The sequence below is a fragment of the Haliotis cracherodii genome, unplaced genomic scaffold (assembly GCF_022045235.1).
Source record: "Haliotis cracherodii isolate W230 unplaced genomic scaffold, xgHalCrac1.p SCAF_3, whole genome shotgun sequence".
Taxonomy (NCBI): Eukaryota; Metazoa; Mollusca; class Gastropoda; order Lepetellida; family Haliotidae; genus Haliotis; species Haliotis cracherodii.
In genome coordinates this window covers 14,715,550-14,734,310 of record NW_027266286.1, presented here as the reverse complement: position 1 = coordinate 14,734,310, position 18,761 = coordinate 14,715,550, and the positions used below count along the sequence as shown (strand labels likewise).

The 18,761-nt window shown below is 43.4% G+C and overlaps 1 protein-coding gene across 1 annotated transcript in view; it reads right to left on the bottom strand.

Annotated features, from left to right (window-relative positions):
- Positions 1 to 5,234: 5,234 nt before the first annotated feature.
- The window catches only part of LOC139474836 (perlucin-like), a 30,180-nt gene continuing 16,653 nt past the window's right edge, over positions 5,235 to 18,761 (bottom strand). Inside the window, exons 3-4 of the mRNA XM_071257984.1 lie at positions 8,353 to 8,446; positions 5,235 to 5,546 (exon numbers count right to left, since the gene is read on the bottom strand). Of these exons, the coding sequence (XP_071114085.1) occupies positions 5,329 to 5,546; positions 8,353 to 8,446 (312 nt within the window). The 3' untranslated portion in view covers positions 5,235 to 5,328. The remainder of the gene's footprint in view (positions 5,547 to 8,352; positions 8,447 to 18,761) is intronic.

Below are 18,761 nucleotides of genomic sequence, written 5' to 3'. Positions count from 1 at the left end.
TGTAACAGCATGCCACACCTCGCCTACATACTGTAACAGCATGCCACACCTCGCCTACATACTGTAACAGCACACCACACCTCACCTACATACTGTAACAGCATGCCACACCTCCCCTACATACTGTAACAGCATGCCACACCTCGCCTACATACTGTAACAGCACACCACACCTCCCCTACATACTGTAACAGCATGCCACACCTCGCCTACATACTGTAACAGCATGCCACACCTCGCCTACATACTGTAACAGCACACCACACCTCACCTACATACTGTAACAGCATGCCACACCTCGCCTACATACTGTAACAGCACACCACACCTCACCTACATACTGTAACAGCACACCACACCTCCCCTACATACTGTAACAGCATGCCACACCTCCCCTACATACTGTAACAGCATGCCACACCTCGCCTACATACTGTAACAGCATGCCACACCTCGCCTACATACTGTAACAGCATGCCACACCTCGCCTACATACTGTAACAGCATGCCACACCTCGCCTACATACTGTAACAGCATGCCACACCTCGCCTACATACTGTAACAGCACACCACACCTCACCTACATACTGTAACAGCATGCCACACCTCCCCTACATACTGTAACAGCACACCACACCTCACCTACATACTGTAACAGCATGCCACACCTCCCCTACATACTGTAACAGCACACCACACCTCGCCTACATACTGTAACAGCATGCCACACCTCGCCTACATACTGTAACAGCATGCCACACCTCGCCTACATACTGTAACAGCATGCCACACCTCGCCTACATACTGTAACAGCATGCCACACCTCGCTTACATACTGTAACAGCACACCACACCTCACCTACATACTGTAACAGCATGCCACACCTCCCCTACATACTGTAACAGCACACCACACCTCACCTACATACTGTAACAGCATGCCACACCTCCCCTACATACTGTAACAGCACACCACACCTCGCCTACATACTGTAACAGCATGCCACACCTCGCCTACATACTGTAACAGCATGCCACACCTCGCCTACATACTGTAACAGCATGCCACACCTCGCCTACATACTGTAACAGCATGCCACACCTCGCCTACATACTGTAACAGCACACCACACCTCACCTACATACTGTAACAGCATGCCACACCTCGCCTACATACTGTAACAGCATGCCACACTTCACCTACATACTGTAACAGCATGCCACACCTCGCCTACATACTGTAACAGCATGCCACACCTCGCCTACATACTGTAACAGCACACCACACCTCACCTACATACTGTAACAGCACACCACACCTCCCCTACATACTGCAACAGCATGCCACACTTCGCCTATATGCTGCAACAGCATGCCACACCTCCCCTATATGCTGTAACAGGACACCACACCTCACCTATATGCTGTAACAGCACACCACACCTCACCTATATGCTGCAACAGCACACCACACCTGACCTATATGCTGCAACAGCACACCACACCTCGCCTACATACTGTAACAGCATGCCACACCTCGCCTACATACTGTAACAGCATGCCACACCTCGCCTACATACTGTAACAGCATGCCACACCTCGCCTACATACTGTAACAGCATGCCACACCTCGCCTACATACTGTAACAGCATGCCACACCTCGCCTACATACTGTAACAGCACACCACACCTCACCTACATACTGTAACAGCATGCCACACCTCGCCTACATACTGTAACAGCATGCCACACCTCGCCTACATACTGTAACAGCATGCCACACCTCGCCTACATACTGTAACAGCATGCCACACCTCGCCTACATACTGTAACAGCATGCCACACCTCGCCTACATACTGTAACAGCACACCACACCTCGCCTACATACTGTAACAGCATGCCACACCTCGCCTACATACTGTAACAGCACACCACACCTCCCCTACATACTGTAACAGCATGCCACACCTCGCCTACATACTGTAACAGCATGCCACACCTCGCCTACATACTGTAACAGCATGCCACACCTCGCCTACATACTGTAACAGCATGCCACACCTCGCCTACATACTGTAACAGCACACCACACCTCACCTACATACTGTAACAGCATGCCACACCTCGCCTACATACTGTAACAGCACACCACACCTCACCTACATACTGTAACAGCACACCACACCTCCCCTACATACTGTAACAGCATGCCACACCTCCCCTACATACTGTAACAGCATGCCACACCTCGCCTACATACTGTAACAGCATGCCACACCTCGCCTACATACTGTAACAGCATGCCACACCTCGCCTACATACTGTAACAGCATGCCACACCTCGCCTACATACTGTAACAGCATGCCACACCTCGCCTACATACTGTAACAGCACACCACACCTCACCTACATACTGTAACAGCATGCCACACCTCCCCTACATACTGTAACAGCACACCACACCTCACCTACATACTGTAACAGCATGCCACACCTCCCCTACATACTGTAACAGCACACCACACCTCGCCTACATACTGTAACAGCATGCCACACCTCGCCTACATACTGTAACAGCATGCCACACCTCGCCTACATACTGTAACAGCATGCCACACCTCGCCTACATACTGTAACAGCATGCCACACCTCGCTTACATACTGTAACAGCACACCACACCTCACCTACATACTGTAACAGCATGCCACACCTCCCCTACATACTGTAACAGCACACCACACCTCACCTACATACTGTAACAGCATGCCACACCTCCCCTACATACTGTAACAGCACACCACACCTCGCCTACATACTGTAACAGCATGCCACACCTCGCCTACATACTGTAACAGCATGCCACACCTCGCCTACATACTGTAACAGCATGCCACACCTCGCCTACATACTGTAACAGCATGCCACACCTCGCCTACATACTGTAACAGCACACCACACCTCACCTACATACTGTAACAGCATGCCACACCTCGCCTACATACTGTAACAGCATGCCACACTTCACCTACATACTGTAACAGCATGCCACACCTCGCCTACATACTGTAACAGCATGCCACACCTCGCCTACATACTGTAACAGCACACCACACCTCACCTACATACTGTAACAGCACACCACACCTCCCCTACATACTGCAACAGCATGCCACACTTCGCCTATATGCTGCAACAGCATGCCACACCTCCCCTATATGCTGTAACAGGACACCACACCTCACCTATATGCTGTAACAGCACACCACACCTCACCTATATGCTGCAACAGCACACCACACCTGACCTATATGCTGCAACAGCACACCACACCTCGCCTACATACTGTAACAGCATGCCACACCTCGCCTACATACTGTAACAGCATGCCACACCTCGCCTACATACTGTAACAGCATGCCACACCTCGCCTACATACTGTAACAGCATGCCACACCTCGCCTACATACTGTAACAGCATGCCACACCTCGCCTACATACTGTAACAGCACACCACACCTCACCTACATACTGTAACAGCATGCCACACCTCGCCTACATACTGTAACAGCATGCCACACCTCGCCTACATACTGTAACAGCATGCCACACCTCGCCTACATACTGTAACAGCATGCCACACCTCGCCTACATACTGTAACAGCATGCCACACCTCGCCTACATACTGTAACAGCACACCACACCTCCCCTACATACTGTAACAGCATGCCACACCTCGCCTACATACTGTAACAGCATGCCACACCTCGCCTACATACTGTAACAGCATGCCACACCTCGCCTACATACTGTAACAGCATGCCACACCTCGCCTACATACTGTAACAGCATGCCACACCTCGCCTACATACTGTAACAGCATGCCACACCTCGCCTACATACTGTAACAGCATGCCACACCTCGCCTACATACTGTAACAGCATGCCACACCTCGCCTACATACTGTAACAGCACACCACACCTCGCCTACATACTGTAACAGCATGCCACACCTCGCCTACATACTGTAACAGCACACCACACCTCACCTACATACTGTAACAGCATGCCACACCTCGCCTACATACTGTAACAGCACACCACACCTCACCTACATACTGTAACAGCACACCACACCTCCCCTACATACTGCAACAGCATGCCACACTTCGCCTATATGCTGCAACAGCATGCCACACCTCCCCTATATGCTGTAACAGGACACCACACCTCACCTATATGCTGTAACAGCACACCACACCTCACCTATATGCTGCAACAGCACACCACACCTCACCTATATGCTGCAACAGCACACCACACCTCACCTATATGCTGCAACAGCACGCCACACCTCACCTATATGCTGCAACATCACACCACATCTCACCTATATGCTGCAACAGCACACCACACCTCACCTATATGCTGTAACAGCACACCACACCTCCCCTACATACTGTAACAGCACACCACACCTCACCTATATGCTGCAACAGCACACCACACCTCACCTATATGCTGCAACAGCACACCACACCTCACCTATATGCTGCAACAGCACACCACACCTCCCCTATATGCTGCAACAGCATGCCACACCTCACCTATATGCTGCAACAGCACACCACCTCACCTATATGCTGCAAGAGCACACCACACCTCCCCTATATGCTGCAACAGCACACCACACCTCACCTATTTGCTGCAACAGCACACCACACCTCACCTATATGCTGCAACAGCACACCACATCCCACCTATATGCTGCAAGAGCACACCACACCTCCCCTATATGCTGTAACAGCATGCCACACCTCACCTATATGCTGCAACAGCACACCACCTCACCTATATGCTGCAACAGCATGCCACACCTCACCTATATGCTGCAACAGCACACCACATCTCACCTATATGCTGCAACAGCACACCACACCTCCCCTATATGCTGCAACAGCATGCCACACCTCACCTATATGCTGCAACAGCACACCACCTCACCTATATGCTGCGACAGCTCATCATGCCACACCTCCACGCAAAGGCGCAGGGAACACATAAACACATGCTCATGATATAGTCGAAATCGGACAAGGACTCTGCGTTTAGCAGATATTTCTTATGATTATGGAAATGATTTTGTTGCTGTTATTTGCAGTGTTTTCCCTATCCAATGTCACAAGGAATTTGTTATTTGAATTTAATAGTTAGACATTATATCATTATGATACTTTATTCAAAGACTGTGGTTATGTTTTATCTTAAGAAAAGCGAGGTGTTGCCCAACATTTTACTGATATTTTTAAGGACTGATTCTGATTTTAAAGGTTTTTCTCACAGATAAAGTTTAAGCGGTGATGACACTGAAAATCATTCCACTTGTAGTTATACTCCTTTCTCAGTCCCAGACAGTTTTCAGCTCCTTTGTAATTATTAGGGTTGTTACGACCCCAGTTGGTGTACGTCATGGCCTTGTTCCCCTCCCACAGCCACATCCCTTCAACGTTCAAGTCAGTAGCACCAAGCCAGTAATCAGTACCTGAAAGGAGTAAGTGAATTAGTAAGTGAGTGAGTGAGTGAGTGAGTAAATGTATGGTTTTGCGACGCTTTTAGCAATATTCAGCTATATAAGGAGGGGAACACCAAATATGAAACCACATGGTGGATCATATCCAGACCTAACTTTCGTGCGAACACTTTATCCACTAGGCTATTCCTGTCATGATCAAGAGCTCACAACGTTAATTACACTTTTCTCAATGGCATACATCACCCGCAACGTTTCAAGAATGAAATAATCAACTTGGTTGGCTTGCTTCATTGGTTAGATTAGCGACTTCAGCCAAAAATGGTGGTAAGCCTTCACAGATGATGGCGGAACACAGCGTGTCAACTTAAGGGAGGAAAGCCGGAAGGTCTTAGACCTTTACCACTTTGGGTATGGTGCTGACAAACCAAGAAACATAATCGGAGCAAGCAGGAATCGAATCGAATCATAGGTTTCTGGCATGCCCAAGGGACGCAACTCTGCGCAGCGAATTGCGGCGCCTAAGACTACTGGGTCATCAGTGACCCCCACGTACACAGAACAAAAAGAGCCAGAAAATGTCTGAAACCCAAAACATCGCTAGTCAAAAGCCGGTTCTTTCAGCAGACAATTGATGTTAGATCTGAGGGAGCCTGACCACTTGATCCATTAAATCGTGATCGATATTATGAGCAACGATCCACATCATCGTGGTACGTAAACGAGGACACACTATCAACCAAGTCACAAAGCCTGACCTCTCACCTGATGCTTTTTACGATAAGCATAGGTTGCTTTGGACCAATTAAATTCTAACCATCAAGTCAGAGTTCATTTTAACAACTTCACCTAGAAATACATCAGCTGTATTTAGTGATGTGTTCAATCAGGAATGGCAAAAACTGCCGCAACACCTGCCATGTGGTAACTTACTGTTCTATTTGTTACAATAACTATGCTATTTTTGTGACTCAAAATGTTCTGGTAATGTCATGAATGTATATATACTGAACACCAAAAGAAACGCGAAATCTTCAAGTTCCTATTTAATATGGGAAAATGGTTGTGAAAACGGTTGGCTACTATGGTTCCATTGTTATGGGCTTTAATTGTTTCAAAATGACCCTAACCAGAGTTAAGGGCAGTGAACTCTTAATCCACAGCGCTCAAACGCACCGACGTTGAAGTCAGTGTGGGATGGATATGCACGAAATGCACGTGCTGTTTATGCCCCAAAAACCGTCCGTGAAGATGGTGTCTTTAAGAGCCATGAAAGTGTCACTGTGAATCATTCACTCGTCAACGTCACTGACAATGCCACGACTGTCACAGATCGATCGAGAGAGAGCTATTGGGCAACTTCAAGCTGCTGAGAGTGTTCAGAGAGTTGCAAACACCTTTAACGTCCACGTTTCCACCATCTACTGTCTGCAGGAAAGATTCCAGACAACCAACAGCACCAGATACAGGCATCATATCGGCAGACCACGTGTGACAACACAACGTCAGGACCGTCACATTCACAGGTCACATCTGCAAGAACGTTTCCTGTCGGCCAGTGAAACTGCTAGGAACGTCGTTGGAAACCACAGGAGGGCTGTAAGTTCCAACACAGTAAGACGGCGACTTCGTGACAGAGGGCTTCAGTGTAGGCGACCATCACAAGGTCCTGTTCTCACTCAACGTCACCGTCTCCTGAGACTACCGTGGTCCCAAGCATGCTTGAATTGGTGTCATCAGCAGTGGAGAAGAGTTCTGTTCTCTGATGAAAGTCAGTATTGTGTTGATCGTGCCGATGGACGTGTTAAGAGTATGGTGACGTCGCGGTGAGCGCTATCATGACCAGTGTGTCCTTGAACGGAACTCGTGGGGTGGTCCTAGTGTCATGGTTTGGGGTGGAATAGGGTTAAATCAGAGAACTGACCTTGTAATCTTTCAGAACGTTGGAGCTGGTAGGGGCAATGGTGTCACTGCTCAGCGTTACATCGATCAGGTGTTGAGGCCCCAGGTTGTACCGTTTTTTGCAAGACATGGCAACTTCCAATTTCAACAGGATAACGCTCGTCCCCACACCGCCGGGATTACTCAAGCCTTCTTGCAACAGCACAATATCAACACCATGCCCTGGCCGGCTCTTAGTCCTGATCTCAACCCTATTGAACACTTGTGGGATGAAGTGCGGAGACGTTTGAACATGGCACGTCCGAGGCCAAGGACAGCTGCACAGCTCGAGGTTACCATCCTGCAGGTGTGGCGTCATATCCCCATGAACACTATCAACCGTCTTATTCACTCCATGCACAGACGGTGTGTCACGCTTGTGAATGCAAATGGGGGCCATACCAGGTATTGAGGTGTACTCATACTTCAGTTGACTTCAGCATGGTCAAGTGGTGTTGTGTTGATGGATACAGAAGATTTCTGATGTTCAGAGAACTGACTCTTTCTTATTGCTAATGAATTGTGTTGTATCCATCATAATTATGTTTATACCAGCTGAAACAAAATACATCATGTTTCCTATACCTTCTTGATTCGCGTTTCTTTTGGTGTTCAGTATAGGTTAAGGCAATGCAAAATCTTAGCCAAAACACATCTCATTTTTAATAACGAATAGGATATATATTTTTTAACAGAAGTGAAATGTACTTCAATCATATCTAAGTAAAATGCCATTGCGTTTGCCTCAAGATGCTTCACATCTGCTGAATGCAGTCATCCAGCAGAATTGTGAAACTAGCGACGGTGGTTTATTCTCTTCCAGGAGCATGTAATCAGGGTCTGGTTGGGCCTTCTACCAGGGACTACCATAACTCACCCTTGCCACGACGTCTGACATAGCCCCTCAGAAAGTAATCCTCATGTCTGCTGGTTATCCTTGCCAGGTGACTCTGCATATACTGACAGTATGTCTGAAAATATAACATTTACTCCACTGAGACTGTTTTTTATGGCACGATCGAACACTGAAACATTGGCAGTAACTGTCGTAAATAAAGCATCTCCAGGACTCTCACTTCACAAAACCTACTCTACTAAAACCTTTTAAAAAGTATACTACGTGTATGTGTACTGTAGCATAGCAAAACGGATTACATTTTGTAGTAAATTTGAATTTAAATTTCTCATAAGGAAAAGCATGTTATCTTTATTTTCTGGCGGTTTGAAATGAAATGACGTTAGGGATTATCTGTCCTTTGGCAGAGGTGAAGGTTGAAGAGATTAAAATATGGCGGCAAAGGAACGGCGTCTTGTTGTCTGTGGTAGCCAGAATAATTCCAAGATGCAAAAGACAGGTCACACAACGCAACATATGGTGGAGATGTAAAAACGATCCCTTATCCTTTCGGCCTCATACCGTGAACATGGCTTCTTCCAAGCTAATATTGGAGCCATTCTTTGGATTGCCCACGGAGGACGCCCGTATGTGCTTGGTCTGGCGTGCAAAGATTTAGAGACGATCAGATTGGACCGGCAATGATGCTGAACTTGCAAGGTATTGCTTTGATTTGGTACACTTCTCTGCAGGATCACATTAAGCTTTCTAAAGACCGACTTTTCTATACATTTACTGAACATTTTGTGTCAAACCAACCTTTAAGGCTTTTCGAACAAGTCAACATTTGTGGGACAGGAAAATGTCAGAATTTGAAAACCTGGAAACGTATATCACAGACATTAAACTTAAATGTGCCCGTTTAAATAAAATAGATAGTGAAAAACTATCAGCATTGACTCGTGGAATTACACCGGAAATACAACATAGACAAAGCTCATTCCAAGATGCGATAGAGTTCGCGAGAGTAGTGAATGAGTCAACTCTTATCTCAACAACAGAGGTCAACACTGGTGCCACGATGCTTGACAAATTGACCTCCCAAGTCACCGCAATTCAGGCAAAGATGGGAGAGTTCACAGTAAATGTAAACAGACGTCAACATGATACATGAGCACCATCGCTGCTATGACTTATTCACAACCACCTGTTTGCAAGATTTGTAATAGGAAAGGACACACAGCGAAGAAATGTTACAGATATACCAGATTAGACAACAGCAAATCTGAGCCATCTAAGACTGTGATATGTTCTTTGTGTGGTGGAATATACCACACAGCTCGTTTCTGTCTTGCTAGAGGCCAGAACCCTGCCACTTCAGCAAACAGGACACTTGTCAACTTCATCACAGGAAACCAGTAAACTCTGATAATGAATCCCCGGTTGTCAGAACACAATTAGTAGGGGGTTAACTGAAATCTACACTTGATTCTCAGGATTGTTCAATTGGAACTCTTCATACCTCAACCAACTTATTGCGGAATTATGTCCCTATCAGTATTGGTTTGACCCAAACATGTGCTCTAGTTGACACTGGAGCCGACTTTTGTGTTTTAAATGAATCAACTGCCCAAAAGCTTAGCGTTACTGTAGTTAAACCAAAAACTTTAACACACATTTTTACTGCTAAGAATGTTAACGCCCCAATCACTGGAACAACTCATCTTCATTTGACAATTGCAAGTTCTCAGATTACAATGTTGTTTCATGTAGTGCCAAATCTACAACCAGATATAATCTTGGGCTGTGACTTTCTTGAACAACACAATGTTATTATTAACTTTGGAACGCAAACTCTCTCATTCGATCCTCGTCGTCACTTGATTACCACAGAATTTATTATCCCCCACCCAACGAAGTTGGCGGGGGATATAGAAATGGGTTCCGTGCGTGTTTGCGTGTGTGCGTCCCGAAATCGTTTCCGGAGTGTAACTCAAAAACCGTTAAATAATTTCTTACAAAACTTTGCATGTTTACCACACACATACTGAACTGGCGCCTTTTGCTATTTAGGAGTTTTATAAATTTTTATTTTTTACGTTTCCATGGCAACAAGTTGGACTTAGCCTCTATAAGAGTGGTGTTTGTTTCCGGAGCATAACTCAAAAACTGTTAATTATTTCCTTGTCAAACATTGCATGTCTTTATATAAAGCACATACTGAACTGGTGCCATTTGATATTAAGGAGTTTTATAAATGTTTATTTTAGAATTTCCATTGCAGTTATTTTGACATGGCCTTAGAGAAATGTTGGGTCAGTAACCTGGTTTGGGACCATAACATGTTAAAATGGCAGGGGATATAGATGACTTCGTCGACTATACGCTTGTTGTTCCTGCAAAGAGTCAAGTTGTTACAGCGGCACATATTAAAGGTGCTATACTTCCAAATGGTGTTGATGGATTAGTGACAGGTTCAGATGTACTTAATGCAACTGGATTACTTACAGATAAATCTTTGTCCCGTGTTCATGATGGTAAAGTGTTCCAATCTGTCTGTAACTTCACTGATGAACAGATAACAGTTGGTCTACTCAATAAAATGACTTGACAGCTACGTCAGGTATTCCAAGTTTCCATTTCTTGTTGATCACTCTGCTCTGAAGTGGTTATTTAACATGCGCAATCCAGTTGGAAAATTTGCAAGATAGATAGCGGTCTTACAGTCTTATACCTTTGATATCCAGTATCGGCCAGGTCAATGTCCTGCAACTGCAGATGGTGTGAGTCGTCGTCTGTATCATCAGTCAGAAGAAAATGAAGAATCATACCTGGATATTTTGCCATGCTATGATGTTAAGTGCCTCACCCATGTTTTCCCTGTGGATACTGCTGTGAGAAATCCTGCAGTTGATTCGTCCAAATCGCCCAGTATATTCTGTCCCTTTGACGATGCTCAGAATGAGGCACAGGCAGCATATCAATGTTCTCAGGAACTGTGGTCAAAGGAATCTCTTCAGGAATATCAGAGAAAGGACAAACTTTGTAGATACCTTATCTCCTATCAGGAAACTGGTGTGTTGCAAGATGACCAGTTGAGGAAGGACACCTTGTTGACCAGCTCTGACTACTTCCTTTTGGATGGACTCTTGTACCATGTCAGCATCAAGAAGGGCAAAGGTCATCGTTCCAATAGGTTATCTGTTCAGCTCATTATACCTACGCTCCTAACGCCCAGTGTGCTCAAGTCTGTTCATGATGATCCGCTGATGGGCAGACATTTAGGTATTGTTAGGACAATTCAAAAGACAAGACAAACGTTCTTCTGGACTACAATGTACAGAGAACTGGGTCAAATCTGTCTGCTATCAGAGGAAACAGCCATCCAAAGCTACTAAGGCCAAGTTACAAGCAATGCCTGTTGCAACCCACCCCTTCCATCGAGTGAGTACAGATATTCTCGGACCACTTCCTTAATGTGAGCAAACCGGTAATCTGTATGTGTTAGACTTTGTTGACTATTTGACAAAATATGTTGAATTGATACCGCTACCTGACATTAAGGCTAGAACTGTCGCTTCAGAATTCATCAAAAATGTGATGTGTCAACATGGCATTCCAGAGTATCTTCATTCAGATAGAGGAACAAACTATCTTAGTAACAGTGTTCAAGAAACCTGCAAGTTACTCGATATCAAGAAGACACAAACAACGAGTTATCATCCAATGGATGATGATGTCAGCTATCCTGTCTTCATTGTCAAAGTACGTTGAGGAAGTGCATTCCCAGTGGGATGCATTTATTCCATTCATTCAGTTTTCCTACAATACAACACCAGTTGTGGATGGCACTGAATATTCACCCTTCTTCCTTATTCACGGAAGATATCCAAAGACACTTTTGGACATTGCGTTCCTTCCCTGGATATTCCTAAGTCTGCATCTTCCTATGTTGTTTCGTTATAAGAAGGTGTAGAACTGGCCTGGAAATTGGCTATAGAAACACTTACAGACAGGAAGGAAGCTATGGTTCAGCAATCGGCACTAAAAGCAAAGAATCCAATGTTTTCAGTCGGAAACACAGTATTCCTCTACTGGCCTGTCATAGTTTCAGGTCAGACTCGGAAACTTCTGCAACCATGGACAGGGGCGTACTACATAGTAGAAAAATTGTCAGAAATGCATGTAAGACTTCGTCGTAAGCAGGATTGTAAGCTCGTACACAACAGAGTACACATTAACAGATTGAAACATGGATATCTCCGTCGGGACCAGCCCCTGATGACAATACACCTGTTCCTGATGAAGAAAGTGTGGAACCAGCATTACTGGACGCAGATGAAGTAGAGGACTTGCTATATAATAATAACTCTACAGAGAAACCTGTGCCCAGTTACACTCGACCAAATGACAAGAGAGACAAATCTGACAACGCTGCTAACACACAAGACTTTGAAGTTGAGAAAATCCTCAAAAAGAAATACAAGAACAATGAGTGGTTGTATCGTGTGAAATGGTTAGGATACGATGATTCTAGGGACAATTCCTCGATTCCATTTTCAGACCTGTCCGAAAGTTGTCAGCAATATGTAGATGACAATCATAACAAAATTCCTACAGATAAGAAAAGTGCAAGGAGGCAGTGACATTCTGTGACATTCTCTCTGAGGACATTGTGCCCGTTCTGACTGGCCTATTGTGACTGTATTCTCTGTGTATCAAGATACTAATACTATGGCAAATTGTTACTCATGCACGTTTGGATATTGTTCTTTTGTCATTATTAAAATGTATAAAAAATGTTTGCATGATGTTTAATGTCAGATATTTACAATATTCATTGTCTAGTTTGTTTGAGACACAAGTTGGTGGTCTTTGTATTTGTGATGTTTTCATTTAGAAGATAAGTAGTATTCACCACAAGTCTAATTTTGATTAGGGGACGTCCTGATCCTGATATTACCAACAACATATTTCACTGATGGTTGCCAAATGTAATGATATCAATGTTACAATGTCAAGAGATGTGTACTGGAGACCGGATTCACTCCTTAGCCATAATAGCAATGTTTGTTTATTACACGGTACAGGAATGTCCAGTCAAACGTAACCTTGACATGTTGGTTACTATGTTTCTTTTTCTTCACATGTAGTAGTATTATATTTTTGTCATACCCTTTGTGCTCAGTTGTCAGTATTTTCAAGGAATGATATAACGCCAAGGTACTTAAATGATATTATCATTACGTCAGTATGAGCATTGCAATCTAAAACTTCAACTGCATTCACGTATTTCGCAGGGTTAACTTCACATTTGTATCCATGTATATTAAGTGGTAGAAACTTATGTTTGATCAAGGTTTCTTCACTGAACTATCTCTTATCTCAAATCTTGTCATAGGTTCCCTCCCCCACATTCATGCTACTGGAATTTGATACTGGCCATATCAGGTTCTTTTCTAAATCATGTAAATTGCACCTTTACAGTATTAACAGTTATTATAACATATTATACCATTTTGCCAAGCCAACATTTTATGTCATATTCCAGTTGTACTCGTGGCACTCGTGAAGAGCAACCTCCTCATGGTGAGTGCTGGGTAGCGCTAATAGCTCTTCCCCCGTGTGGACTCGGGGTAGAATTTGTCCACAGCACCCCATTGCTGGTCGTAAAAGGCGACCGAATTGGGCAACCTGTTTGCCGTGGGTTGCGCCCCTGTGTCGGTGGAGGAAGGTAGTCTGGTGGTTGAGGGCACTGGTTCCAGGAATAGTGTTCCTTTGCCCAATACACCACTTTGACCCTGACTTCACCTAGATGGGTGGTAGAATGGGCCCGGTTCTATCAATCGGCTGGTCATGCCAGGCCCTGTGCATTCCATTTTCATTTTGCCCAAAGTTGTTGTATTCAATTGTTTATATTTTGGGTCTTGGTCAAACTGTTAATTATATTTCAGTACTTTTTGGCTGTAAATGAATAAGCATTATTGCCTAGAGTAAAAAAATGCCCAGAAGGCGCTCATGGGCAAATCTGGTGGATCTATTGATCTTGCACTGATATTTCTGCTTGAGTATACCATCCGAGTATCCTTGGTGCTGTTAGTTGGAAACCCACTAACACATAGCATTGTCTTTATGATACTCCGTGGTGGGTGGGAACCTGGGATGGCGAACCACTATAAACTTACCATGATTCCACAAAAACAACTGAAACGAACTTTAGATGATAGTTCATCTGATGATGACACTGTTACAAGAAACAAGTCTGAATTTTGGTCTAGATTTTTGATCATCTCTTCGTCTGATGATGGACCCTTGAAATTAAATCCATTTGCGCTTTCTAAAGCTATATATGGTATCGCTGGTGAATGTTATGTCAATGAAAAGGATACGTTCTGGCTGTATCTTGATAGAAAGCAAATCTGCATCACAATCAGCTACGCTGTTGGCTGTCAAAAATCTCATTTCTGTGCCAGTCATTATCTCTGCGCACAAATCACTCAACAGTTCTAAAGGCATTGTCAGAGATCGTGAACGTTGTCTGAAGATGACATTACTTCTGAACTGGAAGACCAGGGTGTTACAGGTGTAAAACGTTTTACAAAGCGGCAGAATGGTCAAATTGAAAAGTTGAACACCTATTTTTTTACCTTTTCTCTTCCTGTTCCACCACATTCTATCAAAGCAGGTTACTGTAACATTGGTGTGGATACGTAGATACCGAATCCACTCCGGTGTTACTCATGTCAACAGTTTGGGCATGGTGCCCAATCGTGTAGGAAATGCCAACGAAAAGAAATGCCATCGATGTGGAGAACCTGCTCATGACACCATAGACTGCTCAAAAGATCCAAAATGTGCAAACTGCTCTGGGAATCACGTTGCATCATCCAAATCTTGTCCTGTATGGCAACTTCAACACCAGATAACAAAAATGAAGCATGACAAGAACATTTCTGATCATGTGTCGAAGGGTCACTGTGATCCTATTCAAATTTATAATAGGTTTCAAACCTTGGAAGACATGGATATCTCTCCTCTTCCAATGTAGTGCAACAGAAGTAAGTCGCACAGAAATGGGAGACGTAGATCTCCCTTTCATCCACCTATCACCTGAACACCATGAATCCACTTATTCAGTGGAATTGCAGAGGTATAAGGACCAATTTTAATGAATTACAATTATTAGTACAGGACTTTCAGCCATCAGCATTTTGTCTGCAAGAGACATATCTCAAACCAACAGATAAGTTTGACTTGCCTAAATACATTTCGCATCATTCATTTTCTCCTCCCGCTGTTAAAGCTACTGGGGGATGTTCTATTTTAGTGAGATAGGATGTGATCCACAACCCTGTTCCTCTGAATGTTAATCTACAGGCTGTTGCAGTTCGACTCACATTGCACGTTGTTTTCACTTTATGCTCATTATATATTCCACCCTCTTCAGCTCTTTGGCGGTCTGAACTACAGTCATTATATGACCAACTCCCGAAACTCTGTATAGTCATGGGCGACTTGAATGGCCATAATCCTCTATGGGGAAGTGCCAACACAAATTCAAAGGGAAAAGTCATTCAAGATTTTATAACTGACAATAATCTTTGTATTTTTAATGATGGCTCAAAAACTTACTTACATCCTGCTAGCGGGACTTATTCTGTTTTGGATCTTTCACTTTCAGATTCCACTATGTTAAATGAATTTACATGGAAAGTCCATGATGATCTTTGTGGAAGTGATCATTTCCCTTCTATTCTTACTGCCAACAACCCAACTGATGAGCCGCCTTCATTGAGATGGAATTTTTCAAAGGCAAATTGGCCTTTATTTAAATCATTATGTGAGGAAATATTGACACCTGATATTATGAAAAATGTCCCTGATCTGATTCAGGTATTCTCAGACAAACTAAACGAAATTGCTGATGACACTATTCCTAAGTCCTCTGCACTTCCACATATTCGAAAACCATGGTTTGATACAGATTGTAAAAAGGCTAGGAAGATTAGGAAGAAGGCGGAAAAATATTTCCGTCGACATCCTACAGTACATAATCTCAATAATGTGAAAATAACAAACGCCAAGGCACGACGTACAATTAAGCAAACAAAACGTCAATCGTGGAGAAGGTATGTATCTAAAATCAATTCCCGAACTCCGATTTCAAAGGTATGGAACATGATACAAAAAATCAAAGGTAAAGGTTCAAAATCTGCTGTTCATCATCTTGAAGATGGTGGTCAATTGCTTACTGACAAAACTGACATTGCAAATAAAGTGGGCGAAACTTTGGCCCAACGCTCTTCATCATCTAATTACGAACCTAAATTTAAAAAATACAAACAACAACAAGAGAAGACAAGTATTGATTTTAGTTCCGACAATGGTGAAAAATTATAACGAAATATTTTCAATTCATGAGCTAAATACTGCACTTGGACAGGCCCATGATACTGCAATGGGTACTAATAACATCCATTATCAACTTCTGAAACGCTTGCCTGAATCATGTTTGGAGGTTCTGCTTTGTATCTTTGATGAAATATGGACTTCGGGGAATTTTCCATCTTCTTGGCATAATGCCATTGTCATCCCTATACCAAAGCCTGGCTGGGATCATTCAGATCCTTCAAATTATCGACCGATATCATTAACTAGCTGTGTCTGTAAAACCATGGAACGTATGCATATATGGTAAACAATAGATTAGTTTGGTACTTGGAAACCAACAATTTAATCAATTAAAACATTCAATGTAGTTTCTGAAAAAACAGAGGTGCCATCGACCATTTAGTACGTTAGGATTCGTTCATAAAAAATGCCATTGTAAATAAACAGCACGCGCTATCAATCTTTTTTGACTTGGAAAAGGCATATGATACCACATTGAAACATGGTATTTTAAAAGATTTACATGATTTTGGTTTGAGAGGCCGTTTGCCTAAATTTGTATCTCAGTTTTTAACTGACAGGCAATTTCAAGTCCGCGTGGGCTCTACCCTGTCTGATCATTATAATCAGGATCAGGGTGTCCCACAGGGCAGTATATTGTCTGTCACTTTGTTTAATATTAAGATTAACAGTTTAGCAACTGTATTAAATGACTCGATTGATGGGTCATTATTTGTTGATGATTTTAACATTTCGTGTCGTGCCAAAAATATGCGCACTATTGAAAGACAATTGCAGCTTTGCTTAAATAAAATTCAAAATTGGTGTAAAAAAAAAAGTATTCATTTTTGTCGAAGTTATAAACCTCATAAAGATCCTGAATTGTTTCTTGGCGATAATCAAATAACAATCAAGGTTGTTGAGGAGGCCAAATTTTTGGGACTTGTTTTTGACCATCATTTGACCTATTTGCCTCATATTAAGTATCTGAAGAATAAATGCCTGAAGGCTTTAGATTTATTGAAAGTCGTATCAAATTCTAAGTGGGGAGGGGATCAGACAACCCTCCTCCACTTATACAGATCAGTTATTCTCTCCAAATTAGATTATGGCTCGATTGTATATGGCGGAGCCTGTAACAGTAATCTCGAAAAATTAGATACAGTCCACCATCAAGGCCTGAGACTCTGTCTTGGCGCCTTTAGGATATCTCCTATTGAGAGCCTTTATGTCGAAGCTAATGAGCCTTCTCTTCACCAACGCCGTATTAAATTGTCTCTTCAGTATATTACAAAACTACGTTCAAATCTATCAAATCCTGCTAATGATCCACATAAGAAGAACTGTTTCAGAAGAAACCAAAACATATTCCACCTCGTGGGATTCGGATGAAATCCCATATTACCGCTGCCTGTATCGAACTGGATACTGTATCTCCATACATACTTTTATCAACTCCTCCATGGCAACTGGTTCGGCCGACAGTGGATCTAACGCTTGCTAATGACAAAAAATCAGAAACTAATGACTTACAATATCAACAGGATTATATACAGTTACGAAGCAAATATGATTCTCACCGTTCTATTTTTACAGATGGATCCAAGGATGGGGGCAATGTGTCTAGTGCCACTGTCATTGGATCTTAAACTATCTCTTCCCGATTACCAGACAACAGCTCTATATTCACAGCCGAGTCTAAGGCAATACTCACAGCCTTGGAATACATTCAGCAACAGTCAGTACATAAACAGTATATTATATTTTCTGATTCACTGTCCTGTCTTCGCGCGATTAAAAACATGTCTTCAGGTCATCAATTCATCTCGGATACATTGGAACTGTACAATGATCTTGCCACTGGCCAATACGACATTGTCTTCTGTTGGTTGCCCAGCATGTGGGCATAGTGGGTAACACAATGGCTGGTGCTGCTGCAAAAGCAGCACTCAACAAATCTGTGACACCACTTTATATCCCATACAGTGATATTAAACCTGTGATTAGATGTTACATCCGAAATCTTATGCAAAAGAAGTGGGACACCCAAGTTGGTGTAA